Source organism: Xenopus laevis, chromosome 7L, assembly GCF_017654675.1.
Source record: "Xenopus laevis strain J_2021 chromosome 7L, Xenopus_laevis_v10.1, whole genome shotgun sequence".
NCBI lineage: Eukaryota > Metazoa > Chordata > Amphibia > Anura > Pipidae > Xenopus > Xenopus laevis.
In genome coordinates, this window is record NC_054383.1 from 984,493 (window position 1) to 1,010,557 (window position 26,065).

The 26,065-nt window shown below is 43.9% G+C and overlaps 1 protein-coding gene across 1 annotated transcript in view; it reads right to left on the reverse strand.

Annotated features, from left to right (window-relative positions):
- sorcs3.L (sortilin-related VPS10 domain containing receptor 3 L homeolog) overlaps positions 1–26,065 on the reverse strand; it is a 147,789-nt gene that overhangs the window by 4,307 nt on the left and 117,417 nt on the right. Inside the window, exons 15-22 of the mRNA XM_041570087.1 lie at positions 23,315–23,432; positions 21,143–21,273; positions 20,228–20,341; positions 18,732–18,903; positions 12,638–12,824; positions 10,773–10,906; positions 6,863–6,986; positions 4,265–4,377 (exon numbers count right to left, since the gene is read on the reverse strand). Coding sequence (XP_041426021.1) covers positions 4,265–4,377; positions 6,863–6,986; positions 10,773–10,906; positions 12,638–12,824; positions 18,732–18,903; positions 20,228–20,341; positions 21,143–21,273; positions 23,315–23,432 — 1,093 coding nt within the window. The remainder of the gene's footprint in view (positions 1–4,264; positions 4,378–6,862; positions 6,987–10,772; positions 10,907–12,637; positions 12,825–18,731; positions 18,904–20,227; positions 20,342–21,142; positions 21,274–23,314; positions 23,433–26,065) is intronic.

Here is a 26,065-nt window from a genome sequence, read left to right on the forward strand (position 1 = left end):
ATTTTAATGTAAATAGAGACCAGTTGACCTATCAGAGGACACCATCCTACACCCAACCCCCTTAACACAGTATGGAACACTCTAAAATTGAATTTTTACAAATTAATTTGTGAATTTATGTAGTGTCTGCAACGTTAGTCTTCCAGGAAGCTTACATTCCACGTCACACCCTTACACAAATTTCAATATCAAAGGGTTGTCTTGGAATTGTAGCTGGTTTCTACAGGAGCTATAAAAGTGATTTTGTAAGAGAAGATTGAGCCAAGTTGGGGTTTATCACAGCATCTTGGCAGTTGGGAGGGTTTCTATGGGGGCAGGTGAGAACCCAGAATGAAAGAACGCTGGACAAATGTGAAAGGTGGGGCAGCTGAGAGGAGGCAACTAGAGAGCTGGAGAAGCCAGAGGAGCCTGGGACAAGACAACATGTGAGGAATGAGGACCAGAGGGGAAGGCAGAGATGAAGCTGAACTATATTACCTTGCCTTTTTGGTAACAACAATGTAGACTTGTGTAATGTGTAACTGTAAATATTGTAATTATTGTTTAGTCTAAGTGTAACATTAATGTATAACAATCAATTGATTTATTTCACAATATATCATTTTAATATACGCTTGGTGTGGATTCATTGTCTGCTTGCTTAAAAGAACCAGAACCCTAGTAAGTGGGTTGAGGTATATTGATATTATTATTAATAATATATAATATACTATAGACACTTACAACATGAAGCCTCCATATGAGGCACTGGCAGGGCTGAACAGATATCAAGTCTAACTGTGAGGAACTGTCCAGTGTTGAACAGACTTCCAACCTCAATGTGAGGAACTGTCTACGTCTGAATAGACATCAAGCCTCAATGTGAGGAACTGTCCAGTGCTGAATAGACATCAAGTCTACGGTCCAGGGCTGAAGAGACTTCCAGCCTAAATGTGAGGATATGTCTACATCAGAATAGACATCAAGCCTCAGTGTGAGGAACTGTCCAGTGCTGAATAGACTTCCAACTTCAATGTGAGGAACTGTCTACGTCTGAATAGACATCAAGGATCACTGTGAGGAACTGTCCAGTGCCCAATAGACTTCCAGCCTCGATGTGAGGAACTGTCCAGTGCTGAACAGACATCAAACCTCAATATGAGGAACTGTCTATGTCTGAAAAGACATCAAGCCGCAATGTGAGGAACTGTCTACGTCTGAATAGACATCAAGTCTCACTGTGAGGAACTGTCCAGTACTGAAGAAACTTCCAGCCTTGTTGTGAGGAACTGTCCAGTGCTGAATAGACATCAAAACTCAAATGAAGAACTGTCCAGTGCTTAATTTACTTTCAAACTCAATGTGAGGAAACGTCTACGTCTAAAAAGACATTGGGGCTCATTTATAAACACTGGGCAAATTTGCACCTTGGCAGTAACCCATAGCAACCAATCAGTGATTAGCTTTTCACAGTCAGCTGCAGGGTGAACACTGAAAGCAATCGTTTGATTGGTTGCTATGGGTTACTGCTCAGGTGCAAATTTGTCCAGTGTTTATAAATGAGCCCCATTGTCTCACTGTGAGGAACTGTCCAGTGCTGAATTGACATCAAAACTCAAATGAAGAACTGTCCATTGCTGAATAGACTTCCAACCTCAATGTGAGGAACTGTCTACGTCTGAATAGACATCAAGCCTCAATGTGAGGAACTGTCCAGTGCTGAATAGACATCAAAACTCAAATGAAGAACTGTCCATTGCTGAATAGACTTCCAACCTCAATGTGAGGGACTGTCTACGTCTGAATAGACATCAAGCCTCAATGTCAGGAACTGTCCAGTGCTGAATAGACATCAAGTCTACGGTCCAGGGCTGAAGAGACTTCCAGCCTAAATGTGAGGAACGGTCTATGTCTGAATAGACATCAAGCCTCAGTGTGAGGAACTGTCTAGTGCTGAACAGACTTCCAGCCTCAATGTGAGGATATGTCTACATCAGAATAGACATCAAGCCTCAGTGTGAGGAACTGTCCAGAGCTGAATAGACTTCCAACTTCAATTTGAGGAACTGTCTACATCTGAATAGACATCAAGGATCACTGTGAGGAACTGTCCAGTGCTGAATAGACTTCCAACCTCAATGTGAGGAACTGTCTACGTCTGAATAGACATCAAGCCTCAATGTGAGGAACTGTCCAGTGCTGAATAAACATCAAACTTCACTGTGAGGAACTTGCGCAGCTTAATTGCATTGAAAAGGTATAGACAAGGCCACACATAAAGCACCAGCAGTGGGAAATGTGCAGAAACCCTTCATACAAATTTGAGGCAGATTTTTCTTATTATTATAGTTCCAGCATTAAGACTTCAATGCTAGTTCAGAGCTGGTGAGGACCTATTATTATTATTATTATTATCATAGGAGGATAAAGAACTTCCTTTGGGCAAATTTAGAGAAGTTACTGATATTTTACTGCCAATCAGAAATTTTGTCATTTGACATTATGAAGAGTTAACCCTTTAGAAATCTTCCAAAGCTGAATAAAATGTACAAGATTTCAGTCCAATCATGAAGAATACTGGATATCTTTCCATAGCCATTGGAATAGCAGATCCCAGGACTCTGTACAGTGAGTTGACACCATTTCATTAGTAGATACAGAGTGATGTCTTATTGAATTAGTCCTGACGTCCAGATTATGAGTCAGTGAGTCAATCACAGTTTATCATGATGCCGAAAGGACTAAAATGAATTAATAATGATTAGCCACTTACTGGAGATTCTGCAGGACTCCCATGCTGAGACTGCACTAAGTGCCCTATTTATATTGACGGCAGTAATGTGTCTGTCCAACCCGGCAGGGAGTGAGAGGCTCCAGCAACGTGATGGGAAGGGAGAAATAAATAAGAGACTGCCTGATGGGGTCTGGGACCCCCTCCCCAATCAACATTAGTCTAAAATATAAACCTTAATTACATTGACTTGATTGGGGATGGACAAACTGTTATTATTCCAGCTACACTTGTGAACCAACACCCAATTAAGGTCTCTCCTGTTTATACACAGAGTTACTGATACTCAACACTACAACGTGTCACTGAGAGTCACCCCTTTTTGCAAAACGGGGAGGAAGAACCATTCATATTCATTATATTTCAGTGGGTCCTTTATTAAAACTGGGCAAATGTGCCCATGGGCAGTTATCCATTGCAGCCAATCAAATTGTGGCATTCATTGTTCTGCCTTCAGTTGGCTTTAAAAATCCAATCACTGATTGTTTGCTATGGGGTGATTGCCCACGGGCAAATGTGCCCATTGTTGATAAATGATCCCTAGTGTATGTCTTCGTGTTCAGGTATGGGACCTGTTATACAGAATGCTCGGGACCTGGAGTTTCCTGGATAACCAATCTTTCTGCAATTTGGATCTTCTAAAGTCTAATAGAAAATCATGTAAACATTAAATAAACTCAATAGGCTGGTTTTGCTTCCAATAAGGATTAATTATATTTTAGTTGGGATCAAGTACAGGTATGGGACCTGTTATCCAGAATGCCTGGGACCTGGGGTTTTCCAGATAAGGGATCTTTCCTTAATTTGGATCTTCATCCCTTAAGTCTGCTAGAGAATCATGTAAATATGAAATAAAGCCAATAGGCTGGTTTTGCTTCCAATAAGGATTAATTGTATCTTACAGGGATCAAGTACAAGCAACTGTTTTATTATTACACAGTATTTTTAATAATTTAGATTATTTGGATAAATTGGAGTCTATTTAAACCGAATAAACCGCTCCAAGCTCACCCTCCCATTGGCTGCTCCTCTCTTTCCCTGCTAGGTGCTCAGTCTGCAGTCTATGGAGATGGCCATTCTCCATCCATAGTTCAGAGCTTTCTGGATAACAGGTTTCTGGATAACACATCCCATTCGTGTATATATATGTGTGTGTGTGGTTAAGATGAAGCACTCCCCCGCAGGTGACCCAGTGAAATGGGGGGGTGAATTCTGCGGCTGATCAAAGGTTTTTGCCTAACGAGCTCCTCACTTTCTCCCCCTGACATTTCCCGTCGTTCCGATTGATTTTCAGACAGAATTTTAACCCTTTGCTGTCAGGCAGCTTTGTGATGAATAAAGAAGCCAAAATGTTCCTTAAGGCAAAGGCATCCGTTTTCCTTTCATCATTCCCTGAACCCCATTCCCCCCTATTGTCTCCTGCACCTCGTCCCTTTCATCTCCCGTGCCCCCCAGTCATGCCCCCCGGCCCCTGCCATCATTACTGACACTCACCAGTACGAGGGCCCCCTTAATGAGCCGCCCGATGTCTTGTCTCCACTCGGGGATGTCGGGGTTGTGATAGTCCAGGTTGGGGGAGAACGACAGCAGCTGAGACTGGAAATATTCTGGGGGGGGGGGGAGATACAAAAGTGCCATCAGTGTGTGATGAAATGAATTCAGTATTTATCCTGGGCCCCCCCTGAATCCAAGGGGCCACGTGGAGCGGTTGATGATAAACAAAACAGACATATCTGGGTACAAGAGCCCCAAAAGTGCAGAAAGGGTTGGGCCCTGGATTAATTCTGGTTTTACTTATTGATTTACAGAGGGAATATCCCAGAGCAGCAGCAGCAGCTAATGAGCTGAGTGTTACCAGACTTATTAGAAGAAATATTAATTAGCTGCTGCCAATAATGACTGTGCTGAGGGGCAGCTCTGAGCCCCCCGACTCACTCACCAGTTGGATAACGATGTTCCAAACGAGCTGTGACTGTTAATGGGCCAAACAGAAGTGACAGAACTCAGAGTCACTTGATAAACAAAAATGCCAAATGGGAAGAGGTGCCAATTTCTGTGCCTGGGTAATGGGCATTATGTGCAATTAGCTCTGCCTGGCGCTGGTTATTGAATATCTCTCTCTGGTTATTCCCCCCCCCCCAGGTCTGGGCCAGGTCCTATTTACCGTAAAGCAAGAGAAGTGTAAATGTGCCCCCCTCTTTCCCACAACATCATGAGACAAGAGCTGAAACTACATCCCTCCCTTTAAATCCTCAAACTTTATCCAAATCTCCTTTCTTTTGCCTTTTCAGTCTAATGGATGTGCTGGTCCAGCTCTCACCATGAATTCCTTTAATCTTTACACTTTCAATTTGATTGATTTGGCCTCATATCTCTGGGCGGCTTGGGGGCCACAGTAATGGAAATCCACCGACTGTCCTCGCAGCACCCCAGAAGCATTAACCCCGAGTTGCACTCACACTCGTACATCACCCGGCAGCTCTCAGGGAAATAGATGGGCCCGGGCACCAGGGAATACAAATAAACACTTATCTCCATAAACAGACAGTGCCCGGGATGAGGAGATGGCACCGGCTCTATATCACACGGGCAAAGCAGTTACTATTTCATTCTCTGACTGAGATCCCTGAACTGCTGCCGTATTACTCTCCCATTACTAACGGCTTCCAACGACTGCAAATCAGGCCCAGACGGGAAGGACTTTGTCCAGTGGGGAACCAGCTGTGGGGAAACCTACAAAACCCCATTATTTCTCAGAGTCGCTTAATAAATGGCCCTTCAGCTCTGGATAAAGTTCTACCTCTACAAGCAAAGAATCTCAGCACTGCCATTAATCACTACCCTCCCCATCTGCCCTACTGGGGCCCTCCTGCCCTACTGACCTTCTATATCTCATAAACAACTACACTACAATAAATACTCACAGAAAGAAGATACAGTTCAGCTAAAAACTCCTCCACAGAAAGGGAAAGATACTCTTAGGGTTTTTTATTCCTACAGTTCCTGCCCCCCCCCCCACCTTCCCTACTATACCTCTTACCCCACAGTCACACTCCCTTCCCAGAGACTATTATCCACTGTTACTATAGACACCATCTCTCCCTACTATACCTGCTATCCCACAGTCACACTCTCTTCCCAGAGACTATTACCCACTGTTACTATAGGCAGCATCTCTCCCTACTATACCTGCTATCCCACAGTCACACTCCCTTCCCAGAGACTATTATCCACAGTTACTATAGGCACCATCTCTCCCTACTATACCTGCTATCCCACAGTCACACTCCCTTCCCAGAGACTATTATCCACTGTTACTACAGGCACCATCTCTCCCTACTATACCTGCTATCCCACAGTCACACTCTCTTCCCAGAGACTATTACCCACTGTTACTATAGACACATCTCTCCCTACTATACCTGCTATCCCACAGTCACACTCCCTTCCCAGAGACTATTATCCACTGTTACTACAGACACCATCTCTCCCTACTATACCTGCTATCCCACAGTCACACTCCCTTCCCAGAGACTATTATCCCACTGTTACTATAGACACCATCTCTCCCTACTATACCTGCTATCCCACAGCCACACTCCCTTCCCAGAGACTATTATCCACTGTTACTATAGACACATCTCTCCCTACTATACCTGCTATCCCACAGTCACACTCCCTTCCCAGAGACTATTATCCACTGTTACTATAAACACATCTCTCCCTACTATACCTGCTATCCCACAGTCACACTCCCTTCCCAGAGACTATTATCCACTGTTACTATAGACACATCTCTCCCTACTATACCTGCTATCCCACAGTCACACTCCCTTCCCAGAGACTATTATCCACTTTTACTATAGACACCATCTCTCCCTACTATACCTGCTATCCCACAGTCACACTCCCTTCCCAGAGACTATTATCCACTGTTACTATAAACACATCTCTCCCTACTATACCTGCTATCCCACAGTCACACTCCCTTCCCAGAGACTATTATCCACTGTTACTATAGACACCATCTCTCCCTACTATACCAGACAGCTATATAAGATGTATAACCTAAGCCATGAGACTTACACTCACCATACACAGCGATCTCTTTGGTATCTTGAATCAAGGTGCTCCCAGACGCCACTTGCACGGTGATAGTGTTGGTCCCCTCAGAATTAAACATGAATGAGATGCTGTTCTCCAAGGTGATGAGCGGCTGAAAACACAAAAAAAGTGTCACCTTTTTCATGTGCAGCCAAGAATCAAGTCAATAAATGAGCCCATTATGTGAATGCTGCTGAGCAGACGCCGTAATAAATGATTAACTCCCTCTTTGCCGCAGGATCTGCCTCAAACTTTTGTTCTTTGTCATTATGCCTCTCTCTGCTTCCATCAAAGATAAACTTTCTCTTTAATCCGCTGATTAACAGCAGATCTAGGAATTAGCATTTGCTCTGGGTCACATGGCAATGGCTGCCATTAGTGATTGGCGAATTTATTCCATTTTGCTTTTCCGCGAATTTCGGTGATTTCCCCGCGAAATTCTCAAATTTCTTGCAAAATTTGCGAAACGAGTGAAAAATTTGCAAAACACGATTTTTGACGCCGGCGTAAAAGTTGACAGCGGCACCCATTAAAGCCAATGGACATCCGTTAATCAGCGCCACGCAAATTTGAGAATTTGTTCACCGCTGGCGAAACGTGGAAATTCGCTGCAAATTTGTGCCTGCCGAATAAATTTCGCCATCGCTAGCTGCCATCATAGAGACTCAGATGTACAGGTAGGTACACTCGTACTCATACTCAATACTCATACCCACAATCACAGTCACACTCATAGTCACTCTCATACTTACTCACACTTAGTCACACTCATACTCACTCATAGTCACACTCATACTCACTCACACTCATAGTCATACTCACTCACTCTCATAGTCTCTCTCATACTTACTCACACTTAGTCACACTCATACTCACTCATAGTCACACTCATACTCACTCACACTCATAGTCACTCTCATACTTACTCACACTTAGTCACACTCATACTCACTCATAGTCACACTCATACTCACTCATAGTCACACTCATACTCACTCACACTCAGTCATACTCACTCACACTCATAGTCCCACTCACACTCATACTCACACTCACACACACAGAGCAGAGGAAATGACATCGGTGCCAGATAACACCATAAAGAAAGTGTTTGTGCCCATTACATGTAAGTCAGGGGCAAATCACAGTGAGACACAAGGAATGTGAGTGACAATTAAACAGTCGGGGTCCCCTGGCACAGGCCACTCACACGTCTATACAACAATGTGTCCCATGGGGTGAGTGGGCATCTCTGTTGTTTAATGGAGAAAAGAGGGGGACATGGGTTTCCATAATCGGTACCACAATCATTCCCATAAGCCTTTGCTCTGAAAGCCGTGCCACGAATACACAAAGCAACACCTCGGAGATCAAACCCCCGCTCTGCTGTGATTGGCCGCAGGAGACGGGACAGATTTCTTTCCCAACAAGCACCATTTCTAATGTAGAATTGAGCAATAAGGATTGTGCCATAAAGTGACTGATATATTTACATTTCATCATTTCTCCCCGGCTGGGAGGCAGCCATCTCCCATATGAAGCATTATTTATGGCACTGCAAGGCTAATGTGCATTTACAACCATTAATCTGCCTTGTTCTGCTGTTACAAAGTGTGTTCCCCGCACACAATCCGGCTCAATCTCATGTTAAACATTGCCGGTGCCGGAATATTGATAGTTTTTATGCTACGGAGGAAGTAAAGTGCCGGGTAATGAATGAGAAATGGCCGTGCCGTGTTACTGGGGCGGGTACAGCTGGTACAGGAGCAATTCAACCAATTGTTCTGCCCAATATCCTCAGGCCGATTAATCCCACAGCAACACATTAACATTAGGGAGAGAACAAGTAGAGCCCCAGACTCCGCCCCTTTCTGCATATGCAAAACAGCATTTCCAACACGTGATCGAGACAAATGTGGCTCCATATGTTTCATGCTGGTCCCACCTATAGGGTTTTATATTCAGTGCCAATGATTGCCGCTGATACTGCCCCCCTCATTTTATTACTCACTTTTGTCCCCGCATGTAAGAAACGGCACTAAGTTTGCCCAAAAATCAGTAACCCATAGCAACCAATACAATGTTTGCTTTTAAACAGGTGACCAGTAAATTCTACCTGCTGATTGGTTGCTATGGGTTAAACACAATAATCTGAATATATTTAGAGATGCAACTGTCAGTATAAGATATTAGATATACAGCAAGTAGGGCAGAAAGGGGACCAATGCTATAAAACAGGAATTTATTGGTCAGGAGTCTTTTCATATATATATTTTGTCCCCAGAGCTGCCTCTCTGTCTCACTCTCTCTCTCTGTCTCATGTCTGTCTTGGCCTCACTGTATCTCTGTCTCTTTTTCTCAATGTATCTGTATCACTCTCTCTCTCTCTCTGACTCTTTCTCAATGTCTCTTTGTCTCTCACTCCACCTCTGTTTCACTCTCATTATCTGTCTCTTTCTCAATGTCTGTCTCACTGTCTCTGTCTCACTATCTCTGTTTCACTGTATCTGTCTCTTTTTCTCAATATCTCAATATTAATCCATCCTTGTCTTGCTCTCTTTATCTCTCTTTCTCAATGTCTCTGTCGGATTGTCTCACTGTATCACTGTCTCTTTTTCTCAATGTCTGTCTGTTTCTGTGTCTTACTGACTGTCTCAAAGTCATTGTCTGTCTCTGTTTCATCTCGCAATATCACCATCTCTCTCTGTTTCACTGTCTCTGTCTCACTATCGCTCAGTTTTCTGTCTCCTCATCTCACTGCCTTGCTGTCTCAATGTACATCCCTCTGTCTAACTGTCTCTGTATCTCTGCTTCAGTTTCTGTCTCACCGTGTTATTGTTTCACTGTCTCTTTTTATTTCACTGTTTCTCTGTCTCACCATTTCACTGTCTCTTTCTATTTCACTGTTTGTCTGTCTCACCACTGTCTCTTTCTGCCTCGCTGTCTCTGTGTGTGTCTCTCAGTGCTGGGGCTTAGCTTTTATCTGGAGATGTGAGGAGGCTGAAGAGACTGCAGTGAGTCAGATACAGTAACAATCACATTTAAAGTCAGGAATGAAAATGATCTGATGTAACGATCTGTTTCCAGACGTCCTTCCCCATTATCAGAGCTGAGAGTCATTTCATCTGGATTCCTGAGAGCCCCCCCCCCTAGCAGAGCGTTTGATGTTATCCATAATGTTATTTTGGTTTGATTGTGCCCCCCCTCTCATTGTGTAGGTCCCTTGCATTACATTCGCCTCCCTCTATTAATATCACTTCTGCTTTAAAGAGAAACCCCCCGTTTCCTACAATTCTCGATTCTGGTGCAAATGGGTGAAAAATCACATTAACCTGTGGGTGGAGAACAAAAAAGGTTCAGTCTGTATTTGAATGACTAATTGAAGCGGACAGAGGGGCCCAACGAGTGATTATCATATGTTTAAATAATTATGTGAACAAATGAGGTGCCCGAGGGGGCCCATAGGGACGGTACCTGACAAGAGAGGGACTTGTTAACAGAAATAGATCAGGGAACCTTTCTCATGTAAATTATACAGCGGAATAATGATAGAAATTCATGCACCATAATATTCACCAACATCATCCAACAGACCTGACTTATGCCCCCCAATCACATACTTGATTTAGACATCACCCCTTCTCCTAAACTGGACACTTCATTATCTCATAGACTTCTATGCTCCCCCAACTGACAAACACCCCCAACTCCCAAGCTTGACAAATACATCACATCAACTCATAGACTTGACTCTATGGAACCACAGCCTGAATTATATCTCTGGTTTATTTCCCATCTGATGAGGAAACCTTAAGCAATAGGCAAAGCAACAGCTTTACAGAAGACATGCAGTGCACAAGGATGCCTCAAAAGTAGAAGATGTGCAATTTAAACTTACCTTGGTGCTGTTCCCAATCCACCAGAAGTGAGTGAGTGTTCCTGAATGTGAGGGCCACACAACTGCACTGGCATTGGCCTCTTTATTCCTGATGGCCACAAAAGGGACCCTGAGGTGCACATGTTCCACCAGGCCTAGCAACACACAGAGCAGAGAACACTTCATTCCAACACCAGCCAACCCACCCGTAACCAGCCAAATTCATTCAGATTCATTGTTATTAACTACATTGTACATTCTTTAAGTAAAATGTTGACATTTTCTTCTTATTGATTCTTTGGTAATGTGAGTTCAACCATAAGTGGCTTCATTCAATGCTGATCTAAACTATGGCTTCATAATATAGTCAATTTTGATGAAAAGTCAAATGAAAAATAATCAAACTAGAGGAGGAGGAGAGCAGTAATGATGGATGGACTAATGGGAGTGGCCTATTGGAAAGTGGAGGAGAGTACAAAAGAGGGAGAATGTAACAGGAGTGGCTAAAAGAAACAGGAGGAGGGAAGAAAAGAAGGAGGAACTAATGGGTGGGACTAACAGAAGGAGGAGTAGAGTATAAAGGAGGGAGGGGCTAATGGTAGAGGCCTAACAGAAAAAGGGAAGTTTAAAAGAGGAAGGGAGTAACAGGAGTGGCCAACAAAGCAGGAGAAGAGTAGAAAGAAGGAGGAACTAATGGGTGGGACTAAAAGAAGGAGGCGGAGAGTAGAAAGGATAGGGATGAGGAGAATACATAAGAGCAAGCAAATTACAGAAAAATGAGGAGGGAAGTACAAAAGAGGGAGTGGCTATTAGAAGGAGGAGAATACAAGAAAAGATGGAGTGGCTAAGAGAAGCAGGAGAAGGTAGAGAGAAGAGAGTAGAAAAGAGGGAGGGAATAAAATAAGGAAGAGTAAAAAATAGGGAGTAACAGGAGGAAGCAAATAGAAAAGAGAGAGGGGCTAAATAAAGGAGGCGGAAAAGGGTAAAAAAGAATGACTAACTGGAGGGTTACTAAAAGTAGTAGGAGTATATAAAAGAGGGAGGTACTATCAAGGATGAGGAGAGAATAAAAGAAAAAAGGAAAGATTAACAAAAGGAGAAGGAGTTTAGAGAAGAAAGAAAACAAAAGAGTTTTGGATGGTAAAAATTTATAACTTCACTCTCAATTCCTTGTGATCTACTACAAGTGTCTCCTGGGGTCCAACTTGCACCCAAAACACCTTTGTACAAATTCTGTACTTTAATGTTTCCTAATGAGAGATTTTACCTACAAGATGAAAGCGAATGCTATGAAACACGATATCTGATTGAGCTCAGGTCATTTCTAGGTTATACTTTCCCCTTGACCAGTGAGGCTCCAGCTCTGCCCTGACCATCTGATTTGTATCTTTGTATGCAGGACATTTAGGAAAGAAGAAATGGAAGAACCATCGAGTAAACACTGAGCTGGTCGATAAAATAAAATAATCCCAGTAAATGGGTTTGCTATTGCCGGCTAACAGCTCCTTTTGTTAGCTAATGGTCCAAGGTGAAGCCAAGAGCAGTAACGGCTTTAATAACAGGTTGTTAACTGCGGCCATGATTGATTCGAAGGGAATTATTACTGTTATAAAGTTTCAGGGCACATTCCATCCTTCATTCGGATAACTTGTAGCAATAAATGGGATACTTTCCTCGCCTCCACCAGTGTTACCTTGGTACCAGACCTCCAGATGGAATGGCACCGACTCCAAGCAATTGAATTAACCCATAAACTGCAGGTGTAAGGCTAATGAGGGCCATCACCCAACAAACTCCCCATTACTACCACAAGACATGTCCTTTGCCCTTAGAGGGAAATAATGGCCAACCCCTCAGAGCAGCTCAATGATATATAGTCTCCTTACATGTCACATGAAGGTAGAGGATGGAGCTGTCTATGCCAATGCTGTTCTCAGCGTATGCCGTGACCTGGTATATCCCTGTGTTCTTATACACGTGTCGTATGCCATCTTCTATCTTGCTGAAATTAGAGTATGACACGGCACTGCCATCACCAAAGTCCAATTGGATGTTTATTCTTTGCAGGTCACCCTACAAAAAGGAAAGATCAGAAGAACCAGTCATTTTAACTTCATCATTTTGGGTTTCTTTACCTAGAAACCCAGTTAGATTGTCTTGGGTTAGACAGTTGGTAGACGTCTGCTCTACAAGGCACATGGCAAATTTAGTATGGGTTCTCTCTACTCAACAAACCTGCTACAACTACAAAACCTGGATGGGCACCATCATTATAAGCAGTTTGCTGGAAGTCTGCCCCCATAAGAGTGGCAAAGGAATCTTGTGGTAGGAAGATACCTGCTGTAGGGTTGACCAACCAATCACTCATAGTGAAGTAATAATCCAAGCCCTGGGCAGTTGGAAGACTACAAATACATTGAGATTTTGGGAAAAGGCTGTGTCAAGTTTATCAAGATACAAGGACAGTGACCAACACTGATCAGGAGGCACAGAAGGTGCCCTATTGTAGGGTTGAGGGACAAAGACATCCCCTGTTAACAAACCAATAACTCATAGTGAATACAGTTTGTTGGAGATCTGCCCCCATAAGACTGGCAAAGGAATCCTGTGGTAGGAAGATACCTGCTGTAGGGTTGACCAACCAATCACTCATAGTGAACACAGATGTGGTCCAGTTTTGCCCTTATTATAATAATCCAAGTCCTGGGCAGTTGGAAGACTACAAATCCATTGAGATTTTGGGAAAAGGCTGCGTCAAGTCCATCAAGATGCAAGGACAGTGACCAACACTGATCAGGAGGCACAGAAGGTGCCCTATTGTAGGGTTGAGGGACAAAGACATCCCCTGTTAACAAACTTATAACTCATAGTGAATACAGATGTGTTCCAGTTTTACCCTTATTAATGAACATCAAAAGGTGACAGATTCACTTCCAGGTAGCGGCGCTTCTGAAGCAAATACCCCCCCCCCTCCTTGAACTCAAGATGAATCCGCAGTGCACTTTTTCTATAAAGAAACGATGTCACGGTGAGCTCTGAAAAGTCAATTTAACCGCTCGCGTTAAAAGGCAGAGTCGGAGTTAAAACGCACAAGTAATCTGGAGGAATTATTTTTATAGCAACTTTTATCACTGGGTTTTCCACTTCGAGTCATAGAGCACATTTCAAAAGGCCAAGGGGGCTTAGCCGTCTTATTGATTGTCCGCAAGATGGAAGGATCCATTAAAGGTCACACAGAGTCTAAATTAGAAGTCATTTATCAGATCCCAGGACTGTGCCGTCGAAGAGAAAAGCCCCGGAAAAACAAACAGAAGAGCCAGGGTGTGAGAGAAAACAATCGGTAACATTTTGGGCACAGGGGTGGGGTTTGGGGGTCTCCAATTAACTGAAATTTCCAATGGCACTGGGAGTTCTAGCCCAACAAAAATTGGAGAGTCTCAGGTTCAGCTTCCTTTTATGTAGATTTCCCACCCCCAGGTAAAAAACTCTCATGGATACGGTTTGGGGTTCCCCAGCTTTCAGACCCCCCCCCCCCAGCTGTTGTTAACTAATAACTGGCAGCCTACACTGCTAATGGAGCTAATGGCTCAACATCTCAAGGCCCCCAAACTAGACTTCATTGATCTTAAAGAGGAAGTATCACCTCTCCTCCAACAGAACCCTCTGGGCCCTAAGTGGAGCCCCAGTACTTGCTCCCATGACATTGATAAATGAGTTTCAAAATCTCTCACCTTGAAGACAAAAGAAGCTCAGCTGCATGCAATGTGTGTGTAAATCTTCATCCTTTTTGTTCTCAGTACTACTGAGATACTGCTTCTCTATTTATAACTATGGGATCTATTATATGGAATGCCTGGGACCTTGGGTTTTATACATTTAAGAGGTTGTTGTCCTATAATTTGGAACACCATTCCATAAAGCTGCTAAAACGGGTAAATATTAAATAAGCCCCGAGTTATCACCGATTAGGTACCCATTGGGGCCAATGATGATGGGACCTTTAACACACCATGAATTATAGAGGGTTTGTCCATGAGGAACCAATAAAAACAGGGGACAGACACAAAGATATAAAGGGAATAAGAATTGTTGCTGAATATGACTCTATGGAATATGGATTCTTGTGTTTCGGAGCTTTCTGGATAATGGCTCCCATATGTGTCTATTGTCTTGTACAAAACACCTGGTGGGGGAAACAAAAAACCTTTAAGACCCCAGTGTTACTGCAAAGTTCTTCTTCTGATATGAAGCTGCTGTCGGCCTCTGCTCACAGATAATAGACTTTGTGCCATTCCCACAAGACAGGCCGGGAGCTTGCCACATTCTGTGCTCGTTGGATATGAAATATTGAAAGAGATTCACTCTCCTCAGACAATGGCCTCATCTCTGGCTCATGAATATAAATGAGAGTGGAAATGAGCTTGTGGGGACAGATAAGGAGGCTCCTGCTTCCCGGATCTGCTCATGAGACCTCAGATTTGTGTTCTCTGTAACCGTTATCATGTCCTACACTCGCACTTCCAAAAGGGACACCAGTTTCAGCCGTGCACTGTATTCATAAGCACAAGCATCAACCTGCTCATCATATGACTAGGCCAGGAATTATGGAAGATCCCCACCCAAGTCACATCACACACCAATAGGATTGCAGAGACATATAAAAATATGAACATTAATCCCATTGATGGCATCCTGTGCTTTCCTAATCTTCCCCAGATCTACCACTCTTTTTCCTTCACCTCCATGATCTCTTCCTCTTCATCCTCCTTATCCTCTTCCTCCTCCTAGCACTTCTTTTCTCATCTCTTTCCAACGCTCCAAGTCAAACTCAGAAGGAGAAAGGGGGTTAGAGAGTAGAGAGACAAATGGGGGAGATGAGAAATATAGAAGGGGAGAGAAGATGGAGGATGAGGGAGAGTAAGGCCAAACAGTTGGGGGAGAAAAGGAAAGGAGAGGGGATGAGAGACAGAAGGAGAGAAGGGAAAGGGGGTTAGGGAGTAGAGAGACAAATGGGGGAGAGGAGAAATATAGAAGGGGAGAGAAGAGGGAGGACGGGGGAGAGTAAGGCCAAACAGTTGGGGGAGAAAAGGAAAGGAGAGGAGATGAGAGACAGAAGGAGAGAAGGGAAAGGGGGTTAGGGAGTAGAGAGACAAATGGGGGAGAGGAGAAATATATAAGGGGAGAGAAGAAGAGGATGGGGGAGAGTAAGGCCAAACAGTTGGGGGAGTAAAGGAAAGGAGAGGGGATGAGAGACAGAAGGAGAGAAGGGAAAGGGGGTTAGGGAGTAGAGAGACAAATGGGGGAGAGGAGAAATATAGAAGGGGAGAGAAGAGGGAGGATGGGGGAGAGTAAGGCCAAACAGTTGGGGGATAAAAGGAAAGGAGAGGGGATGAGAGACAGAAGGAGAGAAGGGAAAGGGGGTTAGGGAGTAGAGAGACAAATGGGGGAGAGGAGAAATATAGAAGGGGAGAGAAGAGGGAGGATGGGGTAGAGTAAGGCCAAACAGTTGGGGGAGAAAAGGAAAGGAGAGGGGATGAGAGACAGAAGGAGAGAAGGGAAAGGGGTTAGGGAGTAGAGAGACAAATGGGGAAGAGGAGAAATATAGAAGGGGCGAGAAGAGGGAGGATGGGGGAGAGTAAGGCCAAACAGTTGGGGGATAAAAGGAAAGGAGAGGGGATGAGAGACAGAAGGAGAGAAGGGAAAGGGGGTTAGGGAGTAGAGAGACAAATGGGGGAGAGGAGAAATATAGAAGGGGAGAGAAGAGGGGGGATGGGGGAGAGTAAGGCCAAACAGTTGGGGGAGAAAAGGAAAGGAGAGGGGATGAGAGACAGAAGGAGAGAAGGGAAAGGGGGTTAGGGAGTAGAGAGACAAATGGGGAAGAGAAGAAATATAGAAGGGGAGAGAAGAGGGAGGATGGGGGAGAGTAAGGCCAAACAGTTGGGGGATAAAAGGAAAGGAGAGGGGATGAGAGACAGAAGGAGAGAAGGGAAAGGGGGTTAGGGAGTAGAGAGACAAATGGAGGAGAGGAGAAATATAGAAGGGGAGAGAAGAGGGAGGACGGGGGAGAGTAAGGCCAAACAGTTGGGGGAGGAAAGGAAAGGAGAGGGGATGAGAGACAGAAGGAGAGAAGGGAAAGGGGTTAGGGAGTAGAGAGACAAATGGGGGAGAGGAGAAATATAGAAGGGGAGAGAAGAGGGAGGATGGGGGAGAGTAAGGCCAAACAGTTGGGGGAGAAAAGGAAAGGAGAGGGGATGAGAGACAGAAGGAGAGAAGGGAAAGGGGGTTAGAGAGTAGAGAGACAAATGGGGGAGAGGAGAAATATAGAAGGGGAGAGAAGAGGGAGGATGGGGGAGAGTAAGGCCAAACCTTTGGGGGAGAATAGAAAATGAGGGGAAGAAAAGAAAAAAATGAAGATGGGATTAAGAAGAAGGAAAAGATAAAACAAATGAGTGAATGGAGTAACATTAGAAAGGAAAAGAAAGAAGAGGAGAAAAAAAAAGAAGAGGAGTAAGTTGGCCCTTTACTATTCCGAGGGGCCCCTCATCTCAGTAGCCACACACTAAGCCTGAAGTAACTGCTCTGTCTGTTCCAGAAGATTCCGGCTCCCAGGAACATGTTAATGAATGTGAATCCCGGAGACGCAGCTGATTACAGAAAATAGAAAGTGAACTGGGAGATTCCACTGCTCGTTCCAACTTCACGGCCTCTCCAGTTGTCACACACTTCTGATTGAGATTTGCATTCACAGATGCTACAGGTACAAATTGCTTTTCTGCAATTATTTCAGCCTCTCGCTATATGATCCTATAGGATTAACCTCAGCAGACTCTCCGGGGCCCATTATTACTGAACGTCCTCAATGACATTGGACATCTTCTTTTTGATTTCCTTTACAGAGGGTTTTTACAATGTGTTGGGGCCCAAGAAAATGCTCGGCACGTTCTCTGTGAGTAATGATCTGTTATTTATGGTGGGGACAGGCCCACCCAAGGCTATAATGGCAATATACACCCTGCTGAATTATTTATGTTTTAATGAATGTGAAGTAACAAACCTTGAGTTCAGTTACCTGCAAAACCTTAGTTGCCAGCATATTTATAATAATTAAAGGGGAACTAGACCTCCCCTGTTTCTTTTAACTCTAGTACATTGTCCCTTCTGTCCCCTCCCCAACTGTATCACACAAGGATCTGCACAAGTACTAGTATGGGTTCTAGCCCGGGAACATGGGTTGAATTTTATTTTCTATGGTCTTGCATAGACCTCATGGCAATTGTTAGGATGGGGAATAGAAGGGCTGTGACCAGTGGTTGACCATTGCAAAGACCAAAGAAAGGGAAACCCTCTCTATTGTGTTTAGAAGCTGCTCATACAGATGCATCAAACCTTTTCACCCAGATGTACCTCATTGCTGTACAGTTTAATAAGAACATTTGAGTGTTTTGGTGGCTCCATAGTAAGGAAACCCTTTGGCAACATCCACCATGATGGCACTTTAGTTAACGGAAGTTCCCTTATCTCAGCAGTTGATGGAAAGAGAATGTCCCCTTTGATTGGGACAGTTGAATCATTGTTATGACAGTTGGTGGCCAGTAAATCTTCTCTGATATTCTGACAGTAAGTGGAGACCATGCTCTATCATGGTGGCAATAGAAAGAAAGTGAGGACTCCCTGCTCTTCTGACAATTGAGGCAAGATGAGACCCTCACTGTGTGCTATTTTGTCTCTTGGTGGTTGTGTGGGTGCAACTTCTCCTTTATTGCAGTCAGGGGGGTCTTTTATTAGGGTGATTGGTATTCAGTCCCTATTAATTGATTAAATTGATTTACGATTTGTTTGTGACCAAGACATGCCCGACAAAGGAGACAATTGTGGATTTAGAAAACGCCAATAATGAATAATTCAAGGCTCGTTAATGATAAACCTCTTAATAAAGAAACTGAAATCCGGGAGAATCAGGGAATTCGAATATCGACTTACTTCTTCCAAATGCACCAGGAATGTCACATTTTGCCCTTGTTGAACCCCCAGTCTGCCATCAGCAGTAGAAAGGTGCAGACCTTGGGGGGCTTTGCCTAAACACTGCTGGGGTTTGGCTGAGTACTGGTCCCGCAAGCCATCAGTGCAGTTATTGGAGACGATCCTGCGGTACCTACAGAACAAAGAGATGGGCCAATTAGAGCTGCCTCTTCTGTTTCTCATAAACACAAACACAGTCATTATTATAATTATCTGAAGCATTTTGCAGAGACCTGACTCATCCTTGGCCAAAGCAAAGACACAGCGACCCTAAACCTCCCAATTATCTCTGAGTACGATTAACCGGGTCATGGACAGAAACATTGGGCATTTGCTCCATTTGGAAGAAAATTACACTTAATAGCCATTAAATAAAGTTACAAATGTTCCATTAGATGATTGGGCACAAATATCTGCATCACTCCTACACTCTAGACAGTCCAAGCAAACAGCAGCAAACAGAATCACAATGTACAGACCCAGTGCTTTGTTACTGAAGGGAAAACACAGAGAAGTTAGTGGAAAAGAGAGGATTGGTGGGGGTGCAACAGAGAAGATAGGTGTGTGTTATGGAAGAAAAAGAGAGGTGGGCACAAGAGAGGAGAGAAATGAGTGCAAGAGAGATTGGAGAGAAGTAGGTGCAACAGAGGAGAGAAGTAGGTGCAACAGAGACAGAGGAGAGAAGTAGGTGCAAGAGCAGATTAGTAGGTATCTAAAACTGAAATGGTTGCAGAGGAGAAGATGATTTACAGAGATGGGGAGAAGTGTGCATGAGCAAGGTGAGAAGTAGAATATAATATCTATTAGGTGTCTTTGGAGGCAAGTAGGTTTATGGGGGAAGAGAAGTTTCTGGAGAAGGAGACATGGATGTGATGGAGAAAAGTAGGTCCAGAGATTAGGAGAAGTGTGGAGAGAAGAAGCAATTTGGCTGTAGGGTGAGGAGAAGAAGGTGCACTCTTCTAATGAACAACAATCCCAGAATGCCTTGTGAGCTTCATTTTATTAGTCATTCACAGACAGTGCACATATCTAGAGTGTCAGCAGTGTGACATCACTTACAGTAATCAGCATTTCCCCACGTACTTCCCTTAAAGGGCCAGTATCAGAATGAGCAGAGCAGAGATACGAGGGGGTCATATTACCTGGATTCTTCATTCATTTTAGATAAACATTACCATTAATAGGTTTATTGATGATTAATTGCAGCAGCGCTTCCAACCAGTTTGGCCCAATGGCCAGTGTTTTTCCTTATGGCTACAACAGAACAGCGCCACCATCTGGTTTGTGTTGCAGATAAGTGATTGGTGGGTAAGGAGGAATAATTTAACAACAAGGCAAATCATTTTGGATAAGTGGGAGGGGCTCTGCACCCAGGGGTGTAACTACAGAGGAGGCTCTAATTCCCCATGGACTGGGCAACTCATTAGGGAACATGTGCAGCTCACTGTGCCACTTACCCGCTGCTCTTTAGGTAACTCTGTCCTTGGCCGCAGTCCCCAGACACTAATGTTGGGTTGAACCAGAATGTTGGGCTGCACTGGTTCTTTCCGTGTCTCTCGAAGCCGTAATCACTGGAAGAAGAGACAGAAGTCACAGAAAGAGACAGTGGCACCTCACAATATATACATCTCTCAGGCAAGATCAACCCACATGGCAGCTCCACCAACATACACTTCTGTTTATCAAAGCCATGAGGCAAACACTATGATGGTACCAGAAATCAGAAATAAGAAGCTCTCATAGTGTTCAGCCTGAAGGGAAGACTGAGCAGTGCCAAGTGCAGATCATAAAATGTACTACAATTAACTGTATAATAAGAACCAACCTGTGTGTAAGGAAGATACTACACCCAATGGGGCGGATTTAATCCAATGTGGCAGATTTAATGTTGTAACATTGTAAATCACCCAATGGGACAGATTTAATTCAATGGGGCAGATTTATTGCTGTAACATTGTAACTCACCCAATGGGGCAGATTTAATGCTGGAATATAGTAACTCACCCAATGGAGCTGATTTATTGCTGTTAAATTGTAACATTGTAACTCACTCAATGGGGCAGATTTAATGCTGTAACATTGTAACTCACTCAATGGGGCAGATTTAATCCAATAGGGCAGATTTAATGCTGTTACATTGTAACTCACCCAATGGGGCAGATTTATTGCTGTTAAATTGTAACTCACCCAATGGGGCAGATTTATTGCTGTTAAATTGTACCTCACCCAATGGGGCAGATTTAATCCAATGGGGCAGATTTAATGCTGTTACATTGTAACTCACCCAATGGGGCAGATTTAATGCTGTAACATTGTAACTCACATATCCCATATGTAATTCCCATCAGTTCTATGTGGAACTTATCTCTTACCATTCAAAGTCCCAGTGGGAGCACAGACATGGTTCTGTGATCGTTCGCATGTAGTCTTTTCCCAGCAGACACTGGGATCCGGGTCTCCGCTTCCGGTAGGTTTTTCTCTCTCCCATGACACAGAAGTCTCTCTTCAGAGCAGGGAATAAAAGGGAAACCATGATTGGGGTACACGCTATAGGATGAGCAGTAATGTGCCTGGCGGAAGCCTCAGTTGCACTGCCAGGGATCAGGGGGAAGATTTGGTTCCACTGATAGTTTTGTATCAGGGACAACAAAATCCCAGCACCCCCATTTCTGTCATCTGTCTTACTCTTATTGAGAAGAAGTATTTTGAATGGCTCTTAATCTTCTTCCCCCAGTCTTAGTAAATGACCCTATAGTTCCGATATTCATCTCATCACTTGGCTTGTGAGGAGTTCATGGCAGTTGCAGTGCCAAAACTTATAGCGCTCAGTAGGATTCATGTCCCTGCAAGTTCGTTTGTTCCTCTCTCTTGAAACAATGAAGCAGAATCCATGTCTCAAGGTCTATTAAAGGGGAAGTTCACCTTTAAGTTAACTGTTAGGATGTTATAGAACGGCTAATTCTAAGCAACTTTTCACTGGGCCTCTGTTATTTATTTATTTATTTATTATAGTTTTTGAATTATTTGCCATTTTCTTTTGACTCTTGGCTTCTGCTACATTGTTTTGGGATTCAGACGCGATTTCCCAGAAATTTCCCAAAAATGCTTTGCCTCTGCCTGCCGCACACAGAGCTTTGCAAATAGTCAAGTCACTGTGACTGCCGATTCCCTGATGAGGTCTCAGTCATTTTCTACTGTAAGTAACTGCACTTCTCTTGTTTTTGTTCTGTGTAATGTAATAAGTGTATTTAATGGCCTGGGAGCAATAGGGCCAGCGCCAAAGTGCTTAGACACGGAGATTTAGCATCTAAAAGCCCCGGCAGATAATGTAACGAGTCTGATTGTCAATACAAGGATTCAGGGTCGGAGTGAAGGATCGTGGCTATTTGTGCCTTTGGCAAGGTTGCCCGGCTGACATCACCTCCCTACATGCCCCAAATAGATCTGAGCAAAAATGGGTCTCAATTGCTTCCGTAAATCACCCAGAATGTCGAAGCGCTGCTTTCTGCTCAGTCATTTATTGAAATGAATGCGGCCACAGGCTCTACCATAAAGTGGGGGGATCATTGTCACAATGAGGGGGGCTGGGTGGGTACAGGGAGAAACTGTAACTGCCCCTGGTATCTATGCTATGAGACAACATTAAAGGGGTTGTTCTCCTTTAAATTAACTGTTAGTATGATGTAGAGAGTGTTATTCTGAGTCAATTTATGATTGTTTTTCATTTTTTATTATTTATGGTTTTTGACTTATTTAGCTTTTTATTCAGCAGCTCTCCAGTTTGTAATTTCAGCCATCTGGTTGCTAGGGTCCAAATTCCCCTAGCAACCATGCACTGATTTGAATAAGAGACTGGAATATGAATAGGAGAGGCCTGAATAGAAAGACGAGGAATAAAAAGTAGCAATAACAATACACTTGTAGCCTTACAGAGCATTTGTTTTTTAGATGGGGTCAGTGACCCTCATTTGAAAGCTGAAAACAGTCAGAAGAAGAAGGCAAATAATTCAAAATCTATAAAAAAAAATAAAGGCCGATTCAAAAAGTTGCTTAGCCATTCTATAACATACCAAACGTTAACTTAAAGGTGAAGCACCCCTTTAAGATCCAAGTTGGGATTAGTGGAAAGGACCCAGAGAAATTCTGGAAGTCTGGGACCTCAATCTGACGGCTGGGGGAACAACATTAATCAGTTTCCAAACTGAGACCAAACTGCTGCAGCTGAATTAATCCCAAATCCCAAATCATTGGCCGATCCCCACAGCAAAGCTCCTTCCTAGAGACTCTGTGCAACCTTCACTCACCCCCTTGTGTCTTAATAAATAATAATACGTGCAGCTTCTTAGGACCCCAACTATGTATAGGGCCAATGCAGCTGAACAGTCTTGTGCAATTAATAGAGGTGCAGCAATCTATAGCCACCAATCAGCACCCAGGATTTATCAGTCTGATCAAGTTCTAATCATGAAAGCCAAGTTCTGATTGGTGCAGATTAAAGAAACTTTCTGATAAATTCATTATGCTCCCCCCCCCCAGTCATGTACCTGATTGTGTAAATGCCAGTTCTCAAAGTCGTTCTCGTTGCACCTCCTCCCAAATACAGATTTGTAGTCGACTTTTACCAATTGCCACTCGGAACGAAGACTGAAATGGCCAAATACTCTGTGCGGTGGAAAGAAAAAGATGGGGGGTAATTTTCCCATTGGCCTCCCCCCAGGAGCGACTGGCGCTGGAACACTGACTACAATGGCCACATGACTTTATCCAACAGACAGGACTAACGAAAAGGGGTTATTATTACAATTATTTTTGGTACATTATTAATGAACTTTTGTGCCTTTTTTACATTTCTTCTTTTGCCTCTGTCTTAAGTGAAAAAATAAATACAGGATTTGTTATTCATTAAAATGAGAGAATTTACCAAACTGCTGAATACTCTAAATATAACTGCGGTTTTACAATGACACAAGTTGGGGATCTATACAGGGTCACCATCAGGGGGGCACGGTGGGGACAGTTGTACTGGGCCTGGTGGATTTCTACTTTTAATGGGAGTCCAGCTATGCTACACTTCACCTTTAATTTATATAATATAAATATTTCATTGGCGACCAGCAGAAGCTGTCAGAGAAGGACGAATAAGCCAGGGAATGAAGAAGCTGCTGAAGGACAAAGAAGTCACCAGAGAAGAACAGAGGAGCCTCCAAAGAACACAGATACCACCAGAGAAGAACAAAAACCAAAAGAGAAGAACTGAGAAGCAGCCGGAGAAGAATGGAGAAGCCACCGAAGGACGAAGAAGCCATTGGTGAAGAATGGAGAAGCCACCAAAGGTTGAAGAAGCCCCCAGAGAAAGACAAAGAAACTAAGGAAGGATGAAGAAGCTGCTGAAAGACAAAGAAGTCCTGAAGGATAAAAAGGCCACTGGAGAAGAACAAAAAAAAGCCAACTGAGAAGAAAAGAGGAGCCTCCAGAGAAGAACAAAAAAGCCAAAAGAGAAGAATGGAGAAGCCACCGAAGGATGAAGAAGCCCACAGATAAGAATGCAGAAGGCACCGAAGGACGAAGAAGCCAGGAAAAAACTTGGGAAAGATTAATAAGCCACTGAAGGACAAATAAGACACCATCAAAGAACATGCCAGAGATGAATGGAGAAGCCCCCGAAGTAGCCGCCAGAGAAGGACAAAGAAACTGGGGAAGGATGAAGAAGTAGCTGAAGGACAAAAAGGCTATGAGAGAAGAACAGAGAAGACACTAGGGAAGAATGGAGAAGCTGCCAGAGCAGGAGGAAGAAGACCACCAGCTAAACTTTAAAGGAACGTTCCACTGAACACCTATAGTTTTTTCTACCTGGCCACCAATGTATTCACCTTTCAGTAGGTACCCTATCAACAATGAACTTTAGTTAAGTAGGTGCCCCTGGCCCCCATTTTTTTTCTTAAAAATCTGTTAGGAATCTCCTGGAAACCAGTTGTGCCACTTGAAATAATGAGAGGCTTAAAAATCGTTTGGCCAAACTTGTTTTATTTATCCCGTGTGTGTGGTCTTTGTATTAAGTTGGAGGGGGCAAATGCCCACCGGAACCTACTGAAATTTGATTTAATGGTTAACTTTCCCTTTAATGCCCATCCCTCAGTGATTTGTCAGCTGTCTCTGTCTGTTCTGCCTAATGCTGTGACTGCAACTCCTGTTTTGACTTTAAGATCCGTCACAGTGTGACTCCCTGTCTGATGGGCCCCATCTCGTAGCACTGACAGGCCCCAACGCGCCGTTTGCTCAGCGAATAAAAACGACTCATTATGATTCCTGCTCTGTGGGGATAATTAGCCAAACGGTTCTCCAAAATTAAAATAGATGTATTAGCATTACGAATAGGGGCAGTGATACAGAGGCTGCATCCCAATTAAATCAGCTAGGGGGGCTCAGCACTGGAATGTTTTCCCTAAAACCAAGGCCAACCTTATGATTGGCTGCCCCCCGCCATGCAACTAATCATCATCATCTTCTGCCACAGCTTTGGGAGGGTGAGGCCAGACAACCATAATACCTCCCTCCTGGGACCCATTGCCAAGTAAACCAAACATCACTACTGGCACATAAAACTGGGGCACAGCCCCCCAAGACATGGCAAGCATTCCTCCATAGGCAATCCAAACCTACTGCCCCACCCACCCCAAGTCAACTTAATGATGTTCCTCCTCCTTTACCAGCTTATTATCCCCTGCCCCCCAACCTGTTCACTAATCCACTCTCCTTGCCCTACACCCTGACACATTAGATTGCAGCTCATTAACTCCTTCTTTGCCTGTTTCACATTAACCAACCTTTATACCTTCTATTTTCCGTCCTCGGTGTATTCACTGCCCAGTCAATGTTTTGTCTCCCCATGTTGCTCTCCCCAGTTGGAGCCTTATTACTGATTCTCTATACTCCTGAAGTGGTGCCATCCCAGTACAACAGAGTCCTGAGTGGACCTGGTTGGGCAGACCTGTGCTTGACCCGCTTTCTACCTTCTCCAGAACCACTCCCGGGTCCAGTACCTGCAGAATCACCACAGATCAGCTGTGTTTGGGGTGCAAACTGTTGCCCTGTTGGTACAAACAGCCCCTGGGTACCTGAGTAAAATGTAGGCTCTAATCCAGAACTTGAGCCCCCACTCCCTCTCCAGGAAAAAGATTTTATTCTCACCCAGTTGATCCACCTCCTAGAGTGGTGCCACTTTTGTTTTATGGTTCCTGGGTCAGGATGAAGGGAACCCCCTGCACTTAGGGTCAGGTAGTGGTTCTGGCAAAGGC